Raw genomic sequence first — 16,265 nt, forward strand, 5'->3', positions numbered from 1 at the left:
CTGCGCTCCCCGGCCCGCAGGGGGAGCGCCTGGCCGCTCCGATGCTGCCTCCGGGCTCCCTGCCCGCAGGATTCTCTGCCGGGCCCGGGGATTGCCTGGGGACGGGACGCGGTGGGATGGATTCTCCATGAGACCTCGCAGAGAGAGATCTCAGCACACTGGAAGGCTTGCAGCCACTCACCACATGCAGTTTAACACGAGTGAATGCTGGATTCTGTGCCTGGGGCAGAGCACGTACAGAGCACACACTCATACAGACTGGGAGCAGAGAGGCTGGAGAGCAGCCCCATGGAAAGGGATCCGGGGTTCTGGTTGATGACAAGTTGGACAAAACCAGCAGTGTGCCCTGGCTGCCCAAAGGGCCAACGCACCCTGCGGTGCCCCAGGCCCAGCACTGCCTCTGGGAGAGGGGAGGGGTTGTCCTGCTCTGCTCTGTGCTCTGCGGCCTCGCTGTCTTATCGTCATGATCTAAATATGGGCTTTGGAGATGCATAATGTTTGGCTGACTATACACAAAGGGTTCCGAGCCAACAAACCAATCAGGGTCTAAAGCTGAGCCATAATTTTGCTAACATTTTTAGTGGAACAGGGCAGATCTCCACATAGCCGTGGCTGCGATGCTAGCATTCTGCCAGCAAATCAGAACACGCTAACTTTAAAGAGAAGGCTTTACAGTTACCAGAAAGCGTGCAGCAATGGTGCTGCATGGATTAGAAAAGATTGCCTAGAAGCTTCTTCCCTATTGCCAGTTCTGGTTCATGTCTGTGCAGATAACAGCAGTTATTCCGGTGTACTGTTCTACGAGCAAATCTCTTGAAATTTTTGTGTTTTTTTTCCCCTAAAGAATGTTAAAACTTTAATACAGGACCTGCTGCATGGATTGATAGCATTGCCCTTATCCATTCACACCTGATTATGGAGAAAATTAAGTATTTTTTCCCCCAACATTCACTCATAGCTAGAAGGATATATCTTTACAAACTTAACATTACTGCCAAAATGTACCTTCCTGTCTCTTAAAAGGCCGTGATTCATAACTGGGTTGCTAGGATTTACATTTCCTGTGAAGCATTATCAAAATATTTGTGTAGTGATTAATTTCTATCCCATTGGAAAGGAAATAATCCGAAAGACAAGAGATTATCAAGGCAGTAATGTGAAGAATATTTGAAAATTAAAAAAAAAAAATCTTAAAGTTTGAATTTTAAAGATGCATCACAAGCCGCAGTGAATCGCGGTGCTATTTGCTTTTGAAGAGACTTTGCTGTGTGCAAATGAATGGAAAATGAGAATGACAGTTCCAAGATGAGCTTGGATGCTACATAATAGCCTCTGGCCTGGAGGCTGAGTGAGTAAGGGTTTCATGGTTTTGCCCTGAGGTACAACCAAAGTTTCAGAACTATGGAAGTTGTTTGACTGTGTCAGCATTAATGTACATAAATGCTGAGGCCTGCCCCCCCATGATGGTTATCTCTGTCCTGCACAGCACAGCTCAAAGCTTGTTCAGCCTTTTCTGAAAATAAGAAATTAGTTTTGTATTGTATTCCTCACTGTAGTTTGTGTGATATTTCTATTGCAGCAAATCATGGAGGGATATTGGAAATGTATTTTAAAGACTGAATAAGAGTTGAATTTATTTTACAATTTCCAGATATGTTTTTCAGAGCTGGTATTAAAATTAGAATGATATATTCTTTCTACAGAACATGACAGAGTATTCTTCCTGGAGAATAAATGTCCTTGTTATCAAATAAGCTCACCGAAAAATGTCAGATAAGAAATTCTTTCTCTGAAAAATGTTGGCTTTTCAGAACTTCCTCAATTATAAAAATCGATGGAAGTCTGAGTGCGAGCTGTTAGAGCTGGTCTGACAGCATCCAACTCCTGCCTCTGTTTTTTGTCTTATAACTTGGTAACCACGCCAACACAGAGATGTCCTGTTGTTTAAAAGTGCTATTCTGCAGCAGTTGCTGTAAAAGCCCATCTGAGTCAGAGGCTAATCTAACAAATCTACCAGATGAAGTATTACATGAAGTCCAGCCAAAAGAAAGTCTTCTCTTTCTGTGACTTCTACACCCCTGATGCCTCTCCCTTCCCATGCAGTCACTTCTACCTTTTCTATCTCTTCCTCTCTCTTCATCTCCCGTGGGATGGAATTCCTCTGGGATGTAGAGACCTGGCTTTAAACTAGCCAAAGGTGAAGGTAAAATATTACAGTGTATTTTCCAACCCACAAATAGGGTTCATATGGGTTCAAAGGATTCAAAGTTCAAACCTCTGTGCAAATGTATCAGGAGATGTGAGCCAGCATCCTTGAAAGCCAAGGCAAGCTTTTATGGGAGCAGTGACCTCACTGATAAATAGGACATGACTGTGAATCCCCCCATCAGTCCATTTCCTTCCCTTTGCCCAGAGGTAAGCAGCTCAGTGCAACAAAACGTGGAACTGAAGTGCCAGCTTCTTTGTGGTGTTTCCCACTGGTTATTTTAGGTGCGTGTTTCACAGAGCACATTGGCTTTTGCACACCCCACCCTCAGATGTCACCATCGCCAAGCAGTGCTCAGGGAACCCAGGCACCCAAAGCAGGGTAATCTGATGGTCACCCTACGCTTACCTGGCACAAGCATTACCTGCTGTGAATATGCCATCTTACCTTCCCCTCCTGCCTTGAGCCTGTCAGTTGTCCGCGTTTGCCCCCCTGGTTTCTGAAGGCTGGGCAGACTGGGGAAACTTAATGCCTGTGTCTGGGCAGAGGCAGGGAGCAAGGCACCGAGAGGAGGGGTCATTTTAAAGAGCACTCGAGCTCAGGCTGCGGTCTCTTTTGCTCACTGTGACAGCAAAGGGTCACAGTAGAAACCACAAGCTGGGACTTACCAGGTGGCCTCTGATCTTCCTCTCTTCTTTTTACCACCTTTCCTCTCTTTTGTCTTCTCATTTTTCCTAGGAAGAGTCAATTTCATTGGCAGCGTCTTGGACAGCTCTGAGACAACATATTTCTGAGGAGGGTAAGGGGTTTTTAACTCCTCACATTGATAGCGTTTAGAAGATAGCATATTAAAGGGGGGAAGGTCGTGTGTTTGAGTGTGTTGTTTGGGGACCGTCAGCGTCCTTTGGCATGAGTTGTTGTTAATCTAAAGTAAATCAGGTGAAGGCAAACAGCTATAGGAAAGAAAATTATCCAGGGCTTTCAAAGCTCAGCAACACAGAGTTGTAACAGGATTGTTTGATTTGATTTACTGGTTCTGAATTTCCTGTTGCTTGTGCGTTTATGCACTGAACTAGCTAGTGCAATTTCTGCTGATGGAAAAGTAATTTTCAGGAAAAAACTTCAGAGAGTGGACCTTTTTTAATAAATTAAACATGTGCTTTGAATATTTAAATAAGCTCTACAAGGAATACAATATTTAAATAAGCTCTACAAGTGAAGCAGTGAGCATTAAGTGATGTATTTGTTGAAATGTTTAAGTTATAGGCCTCTAAAAATATGTAGAACTACAAGTCTGTCTGCCAAAATAATACATTGCCTTGCCAGCAATAAATTTGTGGCTATTAATATGTCCAAAGACACCCAATGGTTCTGTTTTGCTTTTACTCTATGTCAACAATTATACATTGCAGGGCAGACAGCATAGTTTTATTGCAAAAAGTTGCATTCAACAACCAAGTAGACTAAAGCACCAGATGCACCTCCGATTGAACCTGTCTTAAAATGGCAAGCTGCTGGGAGGTTGCTATTCCTGGAGGTGACTCTGATAGCTCTCAACAGATGCAGCTCCTGGAATGCAGCCGGAGGGGGGGAGGCGGGGAGCAGCTGACCCCAGTGCTGGCACCCAGACATTTGGGGACTGCAGCTGACGTCAGCATGCGCTGACACTGACACTTCCAGCACACATGGCCTTCTCCCTCTCCCGCTCTGCACGCAGTCGTCACCCAGCAGAAGAAGAAAAAAATTCCTGGTACTCACAGGCAGCAACCATTCCTTTCTAAAATTAAATTACCATTTCTTTATGCGCTGTGCACTTAAGGGAAAATCAGTGTGCTGAGAGTTCAGATTGAAATGTGATCAAACTGTTTTTTTAAGTTGATTTGAAAAAAATCCGGAATGTTTTATCATGAATTAGTGTTTCTTTGTGTTCTGTCTGCTACGAGCACAAAGGTCACAAAGAAAATCAGCTTAAGCGAGTTGTTTTAAAATCAATGGCTGTACCAAAGATAAATGTTATACCTGCATGTATTGGAACGCTGATCTCAGCAATTCTGTTTTAACTCTGTTACTGAAGATCAGCACTTTCTTTCACTATTTGCATACATAGATATATATTTAGATAGCTCCTTTGAGAACTGCTTGAGAGCCACGTCGCTTTGTGTTTGACAAAACCCAGGCTCTTCATTTCAGCAAGACTTGGAACTTGTCCAGAGTTGATAAGTGTAATTAAAATTCAAAATACGTATGACTTTTTTCAGACAAAAGTTAGACAGCATATCTTCTCCCTCAGTCTCCTGAAAATCCTAAAAATAACATTACAACCATTTCAAATTACAGACAACAAGAAGCAGAGAGAGGGTCTGTGAGTAGAAGATATTTGCAAATTGAACATGGGAAATAGAATATCATCAGTCTCATAAAAAGTTGAAGCAATTTGGAACAGATTTTAAATCTAAAATCAACATAAGATCATAGCTAGAATTCACTTTCTTATCTTTTATGTTACTATCTCCTTAAGAATTTTCCCCACTCTTAGTGTTACCTGGTTACACTCTGAATTCACTTACCTGTAAATCTGTATAAGTCCTGGAGTGAGGATATTTTTCTTACACTTCAGATCTAGAACCGAGCTCATGTCAGAACTGTACACTCTGACATACTCATTTAATGTTTATTAGGAAGAGAATTTAATTCTTCGAATATGTTGACACTAATTACTATTTCCATCTCATTATTAAAAGAAAAGGAATTGTGGAATTACTTGTAGATGTATTCTTCATAATTTGAACATCCATTGTTCCAAATAAGCTGCTACAGGAGAGTACAACAGTTTATAGACAGATAGACTATCCTGTGTATTTTGGTTTTGTGGCCTTTATATGTATTGACAAAGGTTAGATTTGTTGCATAATCACTCAGGTATTAAATTTCACAACTGCAGTGCAGCTCTAAACATTTTCAATTTATTTTTAGTGAGCTCTTGGCTGTAATATTTCATTGCAGTCATGGCACCTAAGAAGAAGAACGTGAAGAAGAACAAAGCAGCAGATATCAATGAAATGACTATCATTGTGGAAGATGGCCCCCTCAGTAAACTGAATGGCTTGAATGGACTCTTAGATGGAGGCAATGGTTTCAGCTGCGTCTCATCTGAAGTTTCCGACCCGTCATACAGCCCAAACCTCTTGGAAGGTCTAAGCAGAATGAGACTAGAAAATTTTCTTTGTGACTTGACTATTAGTACCAAAACCAAATCTTTCAGTGTTCATAAGGTGGTGATGGCTTCAATCAGTGACTACTTTCACAACATCTTAAAGAAAGATCCATCCACTCAAAGAGTAGACCTCAATGATGTATCCCCATTGGGTCTAGCTACTGTTATCACCTATGCTTACACTGGAAAGCTCACTCTCTCACTTTATACAATAGGTAGTATTATTTCCACAGCAATTTATCTTCAGATTCACACTCTTGTAAAGATGTGCTGTGATTTTCTAACCCAAGAAATCAGCGTTGAGAATTGTATGTACATTGCCAATATTGCAGAAACGTATGGACTAAAAACAACCAAGGAAGCTGCACACAAATTCATTAGAGACAACTTCATTGAATTTTCAGAAACAGATCAGTTCTTAAAACTTACTTTTGATCAGATTAATGAACTTCTTGCAGATGATGACTTGCAGTTGCCTTCTGAAATTGTTGCATTCCAGATTGCAATAAAATGGCTGGAATTTGACCAAAAAAGAGTAAAGTTTGCTGCTGATCTCTTAGGTAACATTCGTTTTGGTACTATCTCAGCTCAAGACCTCGTCAATTATGTCCAAACTGTTCCAAGAATGATGCAAGATGCAGATTGCCATAAGCTCCTGGTAGATGCCATGAACTATCATTTGCTTCCCTATCATCAGAATACCCTTCAGTCTAGAAGAACAAGGATTCGTGGAGGTTTCAGAGTGCTAGTTACTGTTGGGGGACGCCCTGCTCTAACAGAGAAGTCTCTTAGCAGAGACATCTTATACAGAGATCCTGAAAATGGATGGAAGAAGCTTAGTGAAATGCCCGCTAAAAGTTTTAACCAGTGCGTGACGGTGATGGATGGATTTCTTTACGTGGCCGGCGGGGAAGACCAGAATGATGCCAGGAACCAAGCCAAGCATGCGGTCAGCAATTTCTGCAGGTAACTCGTTTGTTTGTTTGTTTGTTTTTAATAATACTTATTTACTTCACACAGTGCAGGGAGATATGCCAACCTGAATTGTGACATGCAGTGTGATCAGATCAGACACATAGAAAGATAGGGTGGAGGAGCTATAAATGCTATTCTTTATTTAATTTTGAGTGAACAAAAAAGTGCAACTGAAATACACAATAACTTCACTATGATGCACGATGAGAAGTGAGGAAGTGAGAAATTAATAAGGGGGGTTCTGATGTAGCACTAAAATGCATTAGATCAGATGAGACTTAAAATTCCAAGAGCTGATGACGGCTCACAGCAAACTCTGAAAAACACTCCGATATATGATGATTCTGACTTTCTATGCACCACCACTTGTATTTTTAACATCTTTTATGATGCATTTCATATCTTTTAGCTTTTGATTTATGAAGAGCTTAGAAACGATGAAGGCTGAATGTCTCTTGTACAAGACACTCCAAACAAGACCCTGCTTACAGTTCTTATCTGTAGTCATCCAAGAACTGCACAAGTGATAGCAAATACTATCACTTGTGCATAATCTAACACATAGTAGTCAAATGAATGGTGGTGGTTTTTAAATAGCTTAGCCTAAAAGTTAGCGGCACATAGTAGCTTGAAGCAGGAGTTGAAAAAATTCACCTTCTATCTAGTAACAAACTACGGACATGCAATACCAACGTGCAGCCCAACAGTGCTTCCTTTTCTACTCCCAGAAAAAAACATTCAGATAACTTCTCCAAGAGAGGTCCACCAACATGTAAAATTAATGGAAAAGAGAAGTTATCTAGATCATTTCTATTGTGTAATCTAATTTATCAGAAAAAAAATATATTACATAAAGGAGATTACACTGTTGCTCTCCAAGCTTCTGCCTCTGAGCTATGCCTCAAATTCTGCCAAGTCGTGTGCTTGGTGCATACCTGGGTTGTGTGGAGGAGCGGTGGAATTCTTGTGGTCTGCTCCGTGTTCTGATCCTTCTTCTGCCATTAACCTTGGCAGTGCTAATTAATATGAATATGTGTGTGAGCTTGCTTTCAGAGCTACCAATAATGATATATAACAACTAACAATTATTGTTTGCTCTCCCATAGTCTTTTCCTCATTCGCTGGTCCACTCAGCACGCAACAGGAAAAATGTAAGGTCTATTAATGTACCTTACAAAACCCCTTACCCTAAGGAACTGTAATTTTCTATTTGCTACTTCAAAACCGCTCATTGAATAGTCAAGGACATAGAATGTTATTTAAGATAGGTATAGTACTAGGAAACAAAGACGTTCTCTCCACGTAAATCTTAATTGACAGAAGTGGCAAGAGGAAACACCATTTAGAAAGTGTTTCTAAACGAAGGTGCTAATACAAATCACCACTCAATGCTTTTTGAAACTCGGAGTCAATTTTGACAGCTTTTCAGTAGGCTTAAATTGCAAAATTTTACAATTTCGACTGTATTTTAAAAGTATCACTTTCTGATATTACAAGGAGGTTATTACACAAACTCAATTTTCAGAAGAGTCAGATTTATTTTATTTAAATAATACCGATTGTGAATGGCATAAACACATTTTCCTCCAATAAAGAACTAAATTTATTTGGAAATTTAAGCAGGGATGGCAGTTTCATTCCATTGACCACTACTGGGCTAAATAAGTAGCTACACATTATTGATTTAGCGTTCCTCAACCACAGCAGTAGGGGGACAGATACAGGACTGTGGAATTTACCAGAGCTGCATGTGAGATGGTCACCCTCTGTTTTTAACGCTTGTAGATATGATCCTCGTTTCAACACCTGGATTCACCTGGCAAACATGAATCAGAAGCGTACCCACTTCAGCCTGAACGTATTCAATGGCCTCCTATTTGCAGTGGGTGGTCGCAACTTGGAGGGTTGTCTCTCCTCGATGGAGTGCTACGTGCCTGCAACTAATCAGTGGCAGATGAAGGCACCCCTGGAGGTGCCCCGGTGCTGCCATGCCAGTGCTGTGGTGGATGGTAGGATCCTGGTCACGGGAGGTTACATTAATAATGCTTACTCTCGTTCAGTGTGCATGTATGACCCCAGCAATGATAGCTGGCAAGATAAGTCCAGCCTTAGCACCCCACGAGGGTGGCACTGTGCCGTGTCCCTGCTGGAGAGGGTCTATGTCATGGGTGGGTCGCAGCTGGGGGGGAGAGGGGAAAGGATCGATGTTCTTCCTGTGGAGTGTTACAGCCCTTACACGGGGCAGTGGAGTTACGTGGCACCCCTTCAAACTGGAGTTAGCACAGCCGGCGCTTCAATGCTGGATGGGAAGATTTACTTAGTGGGGGGCTGGAATGAGATAGAGAAAAAATATAAGAAGTGCATTCAGTGCTATAACCCAGATCTCAATGAGTGGACGGAGGAAGACGAGCTGCCTGAAGCCACTGTGGGAGTATCCTGTTGTACTATATCCATGCCCAACACCAAGACAAGGGAGTCCAGAGCAAGCTCAGTCTCTTCTGTACCAGTCAGTATTTAAATCTTGGTCAAACCAGCAACCAGAACAAATGTTTACCAGCATAGCAGTATAATTAACCCTTTAAGTAGCATTTATGAGCTTATACAGAAAAAAAAACAATTGACTTTGCAACAGTATTAACACTGCAAATTTGCCAGTTTTCATGACCTTTAAGACATGTGCTGTAAAACAACCTATTAGGGAAAAGATGAATTTTCTTAGCAGAAAGAGAGTTAAGCCTTAACTGCAGAGGGAATTTCATTCTGCTCCTGACTTTGCCACTGACTGACTGTGTTATCTGTGGCAAATCACACTTTCTTTGTGCCTTTATTTCCTTACCTGTAAAATAGAGATAAATTTGCTTCAGAAGATTGTTGTGAGGCTTTTTTTAATACTGAGTTTTAAATGCTTTCTGAACTCAAAAAGAAAGTCAAATGTTGGTAGTAATAAATCTCAACAGAAATTAGAAGTGTGCCATGTCAACATAAAATTGGTTAGTTTTGTTATTTTTTAGGCTTTTTATATCTTGAGAAACAAAAAAAAAAAAAAGGAAAAAGGAAAAAAAAACAAAAAAAACCTGCATATAGCATGTGCATACTTTACTTTTTGGAGCACTGATATTCACAGAAAATTTGTCAAAACTTTTTCTCCTTCGGAAGCTAGTAAGAGATCCCTATCTTCTGCATGAGAGCCTTTAATTCTCTTATCTGATGCTGTGACATGGCTTTCAAGACCAGAATCCACAAAATACATTAGCTTCTGTAAGCATTATGTCCAGCCCCGAGGACTTCCTTGGGTGCTATGTTGCTCTCCTGGCCTCCATGTATACACCATGGAGTAGACAACCACCTCCTCCTCCTCCTCATGCCAGGGAGACTCTCCTGTTGCTCCAGATGGAAGACATGAAGGCCATCCAGTGTGTCTCCTCCTTCCCCTACTCTACTCACCTTTGTAGAAATGTACCTCTGGGTTGTCTTCTCTTCTGAGAAGGCCCATGCCAGAAGCCAGGAGATGCCACAACAGGGACAAAATCTGGAAACTGAGTTCATGCCAGGAGGCACTGAAAATGTTATCTCAGGATGGAGAAAGTGCACAGAGCATCTCTCCTACTCTGTTGTTCTGAAAAAGAAAATTTCCCTGTGAGGTGATGAACAAAGATTAAATGAAGACTGCTTTTAAGCATAGGACAGATGTGTGGAAAGCCATGAATCATGGGAAACTGGATGAAATCAAAGAGACATTCCTTAATAGTAACAGAGAGATCTTAACACTTTTCGTACTAGGTGTAGGCACAACATCACACAAACTAACATTTTTCTTGATGTATCATTAAGTATCTCCTTTTGAATTCTTTGTTCGAGCCCTATTTATGTTTTGAGGAGTTCTTAGTCACATTTTCCAAAGGCTAGATAAACTCAGATTAATTTCCAAGAATTTTTTTTTCCTAATCTCAACAGACAGTGGAGGTATTCATGTAGTCAAAGGGATATGCAGCCCACAGAGTTCCCAGAGAATTTGATTCTAAAGGACTGCTGTCAGTATAATATCTTTACATCCTTCTGTTTGAGAAGTAAAACTAGATAATAAAATGATTTAATATAACAAAAAGGGTAACAATTCACTTAACATATGCAATAGTTTATCTCATTTGCAAAAGAGAAATGCTGTAAAATTGCTTGTATGTACAGACTTTGCTGAGACAAGCATTTAAAGGATTCTGCTACTCAGTACTTTGTAGCTTTGTTACAACTCCATACTGAGCATGACACAGTTTGTTAGGGATAAAGTAATTCATGCTGTCCTTTGTGATTACATTGAATGGTACTCGATCCTGTTTTCCAGTTCTAACTAAGAATTCACATCTGCATCCTGACTGCAGAAATTTAAATCCCAAATTCAATTTCTGATTATTGCCTGCTACTAGAAAACAGTGCATTACAATGACCTGTAATCAGAGTACAAGTCAGTTTGTTTTGGTTAATTTGATTTGCATATAGTTATCCTTTACCTTGTCTAATTCAAATGAGTAATAATTCAAATCCAGCCACAGAACAAAGCATGGCATTGTGTAACAGAATAGGATTACTGTGTTTTAAACATAAAAATACTGTTCCTGCCCCCTCCAATCAAAAACATTCTCATGGATGAGAGCAACATTTCTCCTTTCTCAAAGTCATGATCGCGTGTTCCATATGAAAATATTTAAGATGCTCTTTGAAAAATCCTTCTGCTCCAATAATTTTTTGCCAAATTGTAATACTATAACTGTAGTTGCTTTGCCACCCAGATCAATGAAGAAACACATTCACTTATGTCTGTATATATATGCTAGTTGTTTAGTGCTTCTTGGGTACCAATTAAGAAGGTATTTAAGAACTGAATAAATAATCATTTGGCCTCAGATAAATATGGGATAAAATTCTGTCATGCAAGCATCTCTTTTTTCCCTTTAGGAATTCAGGTCCCAAATGATGTTAGTAGTCAGATGTTGCTGCATGCTTTCTGTACTTCAACACCAATCTTCTGGTTTTGGATATAAATGTATTTGTGAATGATGGGCTAAGTGCAATGAAACCACTCTCGTACTACTTAAAGGGTTAAAAACACTGGGGGCCAAATCCTTTTCATCTTACTCACAAAAAAAAAAGTTCCATTGACTTCACTGGGACTATTGAATAAGATGTGTAGGATTTAAAACTCTTGGCCAAATTCTGGCAGAACAATATATATAGATGCCTGCAAAACTGTCATATCCAGAGGGAAGATTGACCTCTCAGCCCTCACCACCATTGGCCACAGCAAAAATCTATAGGGAATTGTCCTAGGACAGGAGTCAAGCACCGCTGGCCATGTGTTTCTTCCATTGCACAAACTGGGTACATACTATAGGCAAAAAATCTTAGGTAGATGAATAAAAGACATTGTTGTCATTATGGCACTTCAGTGTGGCTTTGTATTTTCATTATTTTTTGTAAACATCTGTTTAGGCTTCAACTGCACATTGAGCCAGGATTTGGCCCTTAATATGTGACAATATCAGCTAAACTTAATATTTTTCTGATCATACCAACGTACTGAGCTAACTGTGACATTTTTATGTACAATCTCATTTTGTTAGAACTGTAAAAAGTGGTTTGTATGTTACGTGTTATGGGACGGTGTTCTTTCATTGTTCGGTACCATATTTTCAATCTCCAAATATTTAATAAGGAAATCTCATTTGAACTTGAAATATTGTGTATCCCAGAAAGAAAATTTTAAATGCAGTTTAGGAAGTACTGTATACAGTGATATTAAGTGTAGTAAAACTTCCAACTATATGAGACACAGGTTGCTAAAACACTACAAGGATCTTCTTTAATGCTATAGTAATATTTAAAGAAATAATAATGTTGTCTTCAAAATTCCTTGTGCCCATGTATATATAGTCTACAACATCCGTGCTTCCAAGGAATTGAACAATTTGATAACATTTAGTTTTCCTGTTTAATAATGCTTGTATAGATGCATGGAAGAGTGTGTCGTAAGGTTATGAGTGAGGAGCTTACTGTTGGAAAGTGATGCTGAAAGGGAGATTTTGTGCATAGATCTTAACCACAATGAGACCATGACCATTCCTGAAGTTAACCTGAAAGATCATCTGTGGATGAGTCAAGAGTCTGCTAAGCTTAAGTGCCAACTTCTAGCTGATCAGAGAGGGGAGCAGTGAAAATTAGCATCAACCAAAATTACAAGGTGTTAAAAAGTGTTGTGTGTTGAGATTTTTAAATGGCAGTTCCTGCAGGGAAAAGTACGAGATTAATTAAATGACTGATGGCTATCCTTTATATTATCCTTAAGCCTAGATTCACTGATCCTATGGCTTTAATTCTTTCAAAACCCATGATGGGTTTAGGGGAACTTTTTCCATAGTAACAAAAATAAGTTTCCAGCTGCAAACCTGGCAGTCATAAATATAGTTGTATGAGCACATATCCCATTTTGAATACAGTGGGGCCTCTTTTATATATATATATTCTCATGCATTAATGTTTGAAAAAGTAAATTACAAGAACTAAATGCATGAGTACATAAGAATTAATATATAATGAAGGCCAACATGGAAGTATCAGATCAACATTCAGTATTACCATTCAAATACCTACATTTACCATACATACACATGAAATTTTTACAGGCTAGATTTCCCCAGTGAAATCCTGTGTAGGCTTTGAGGTTTTCTGTGCAAGGCACAGGACTGGAGATGCAAGAAGACCCAGAGAGCAGAAAGCAGAAGATGGAGCCCCTTAGTGCAGTCAGGAGTTTAAGATTTTGATGCCATTTCTCAAGGATGTGTGAGAAGTACATGCTGAAAGGAAATATCTGCTTCAACACACACCTTTCTATAAGCAGCCTTTGTGCTACATAACTGAAATTGGCCAATGTTTCTTATGAAAACTAAGTCTCAGTTTTCTATTGACTGTAATTTCCATTCTCAGTGGAATAGAATTTTCAACTTAGTGTAACCTGGGCTTACCCAAGCCAGGAAATCTTTTTGAAGCTCTAAATCTACCTGCTTGGAAAATGCAGCTGAAGCCAATAGTCCTTCAACAGTCTCCTGGCATTTTTGCAATGAATCTTCTCATCCTTTTGTCAAAGATCTGCTTTGTATAATTAATCAAAACTATTTTTGTGAACAGATTTGTACTCTGATTCCTCCATGCAGGAGGAGAATCTCGTCCCTTTTTATTTTCTATTTTTTTGTCCATTATTGAGTGGTTCTCTCACAAGCAACCAAAGCGGATGCTTATGGTGCACAGATGCATACAGTTCATAAAAGCTCATCTGTGAATCTAATTAAAAAAAAAAAAACTCTTTGCTGGTGGCTGTGGTAAAGAAAAGGTCATAATCTGGAATGCCTGTCAGAAAAAAAAGGGGTTAACAATGAGTCACAGGTGCTTATTTTTAAAATGTGGCACTGCTAAGAGCTCTATTCCCAGTAGTTCCCTAAAAGACAAAGGAAAATACATGCAATTCTGTATAGCTTGAGTGAGAGATTCAGATAACATCAGATGAGTTTTGCCATGCAAAATACTAGTGTGTTCATTGGTTTCTCAATGGAAATTAAATTTTCAGTAAAAATATAGACAGTAAACTTACAAGGAATACATCATAAATATCAGTTGGTAAGAATGGGAGCACACACTTTTAGATACACTGGGTGTTACGCTGGCTGCTGCCTTGGCAGTTTTGTTGTCAACAAGTTAAAAAAGATAATTTATTTGTGTAAAGCATTTCCCTGGCTTGTAAGTGTTAGACATACTGCTATACAAATAGGTTTTCTAATTATACACTGTAAGGATGAACTGTGATAACACATGGGAACATATTTCAACAGAAAAATCTATACATGTAATGTGAGAATGTTACTACTTAAAAATTAAAATTTGTGGTGCAGCAGTCGTTAAGTGGAATAAAACAGCATGTCAGTATTTTTCATTGTATGCTTCAAATAAAACTGTTGACACATAGAATGAATTATTTTTGCCGTCAAGTCCATTTGTATCTCTGGGACTGTCTTTCTATCAGGCTAATCCCTGGCTGCAGTTTTATTATCCGTTGTATTCCAAGCCCCATGCTGATCACCTCTTCCATACCAGCTAATTGGCATGTTTGTCATACGCTGGCTGTCAAACCACAGTCATGGTGAGCTACACAGGATGATGCTGGTACCACTTGTATTCTATCTTTTTCATTTCTTTCACAAGGAAAAAATCTTTCCTTTTAACAAAGCATTTCACAGTCATTTTTCATCATCCCATTTTTCATCATCCAAATGCCTAACAAGAAAAGATAACAGAGTAGATGTGTGACGAGCAATCTGACATATTTTCCTTTTCATTGTAAGAGTAACATTAGAGGAAATAAAAGCATCTAAGTTTTGAGGGGAAAAAAATTAGTCACAATTCTAAGAGGCAATTAAATTGTACCTTATGAGAGGTTTTGATGTATTAAAAAATGTTTTCTGAGTTTTGACAAGAAGAGTTTTCTTCAAAGCCTGAGTTGCCATTCTGTGGATGTTCAAGACAGCTTGATGAGACTGCTGAACAAGAACGTGACCTGCATGCAATTTTGGGCACCAGAATATATGAAGAACATAAAGCTATTACAGAGTGTCCAAAGGAGGGCTACAAAGATGGTCGATGGTCTGGAAGGCAAGGTGTGTGAGGAGCAGCTGAGATCCCTGGGTTTGCTCAGCCCAGAGGAGCTAAGGGGAGGCCTCATGGCAGCTGCAGCTCCTCACAGGGAGTGGAGGGGCAGCGCTGAGCTCTGATCTCTACAGCAACAGGGCAAGAGGGAATGGCATGGAGCTGTGTCAGGGGAGGGGCAGCTGGGGGTTAGGAATAGGGTCTGCACCAGAGGGCAGTGGGCATGGAACAGGCTGCACAGGGCTGTGGGAACGGCCCTGAGCTGCCAGAGTTCAAAGAGTGTTTGCACAATGCTCTCAGACATAGGGTTTGAATTTTGGGTGATCTCATATGGATCCAGGTGTTGGACTCAGTGATCCTCAGGACATCCTATGATTCTGTGGATCACGCACCTTTGGAGCATCAGCTGACAAGATATCTGCCTTCGGTTATGCTCATCTGCTCATCAAGTCTGAAAGTCTGAAAGTCAGAACTCAAGTGTCTTAATGTACCTCTCTAGTGTTATTTGACATGCTCTGGATTCCATTTGCTGTGGTTTTTCCACAGGTCCCATGTCTTAACAGCCAGCCTTAAGCAGTTGTCCCAGGTGTTGTAAGGTGTCTCAACTGATGTGAGATGTTGATCCGTGAGTGACCTGTAAAAGGGGATTAATTTGCCTAAATATAGACATTTTATGCCATTTTCAACACTGCAGGGCACCCCGGCTATCCTCTGCCTGGCAGTCCAGAAGTAGGTGCCTTTCTGTTGGTATCCCAGTGTATCAACAAGTCCTGGCTGCCTTGGTTAACTACCGTGTCTCAAATTTGCTGAAGCCTTTATCCAAAAAGATGTGCTGAATTGTGAATTATAATTAATGTAACTCACTGTCCTTACCCTACATAAATCTATTATCAAAATCTACATTAGCCCTTCTTAGCTCAAAATTTACATTAGCCTTCCTTAGCTCAAATCCTCATAAGAACACTATTCAAAAGCTAAGTATAAGCATCATTTCCTTCAGGGGAGAGGTCTATTCAGGGTGGTGATGTCTGTAAAAAAAAAAAAAAAAAAAAAAAGAACTATGTAAATGATTGCTGGGAGCTAAAGTAGAGCAGATAAAAAATCAGGGGTGTTTTCGAGGAAGCAAAGTACAGGAGTCAAGTCATGAATCTATGCGGTAAAAAACTGATAAAAAGTATTTCTAAA

General features: G+C 39.9%; 1 protein-coding gene across 1 annotated transcript; it reads left to right on the forward strand.

The window, feature by feature from the left end:
* Nucleotides 1–5,187: 5,187 nt before the first annotated feature.
* On the forward strand, nucleotides 5,188–9,281 carry KLHL31 (kelch like family member 31). The gene is made up of 2 exons (XM_031611097.2): nucleotides 5,188–6,386; nucleotides 8,181–9,281. The coding sequence occupies exons 1-2, from the start codon at nucleotides 5,212–5,214 to the stop codon at nucleotides 8,911–8,913; spliced, it is 1,908 nt and encodes a 635-aa protein (XP_031466957.1). The 5' UTR covers nucleotides 5,188–5,211; the 3' UTR covers nucleotides 8,914–9,281.
* Nucleotides 9,282–16,265: the final 6,984 nt, after the last annotated feature.

This window comes from Phasianus colchicus, chromosome 2 (genome assembly GCF_987193195.1).
Source record: "Phasianus colchicus chromosome 2, bPhaCol1.hap1.1, whole genome shotgun sequence".
NCBI lineage: Eukaryota > Metazoa > Chordata > Aves > Galliformes > Phasianidae > Phasianus > Phasianus colchicus.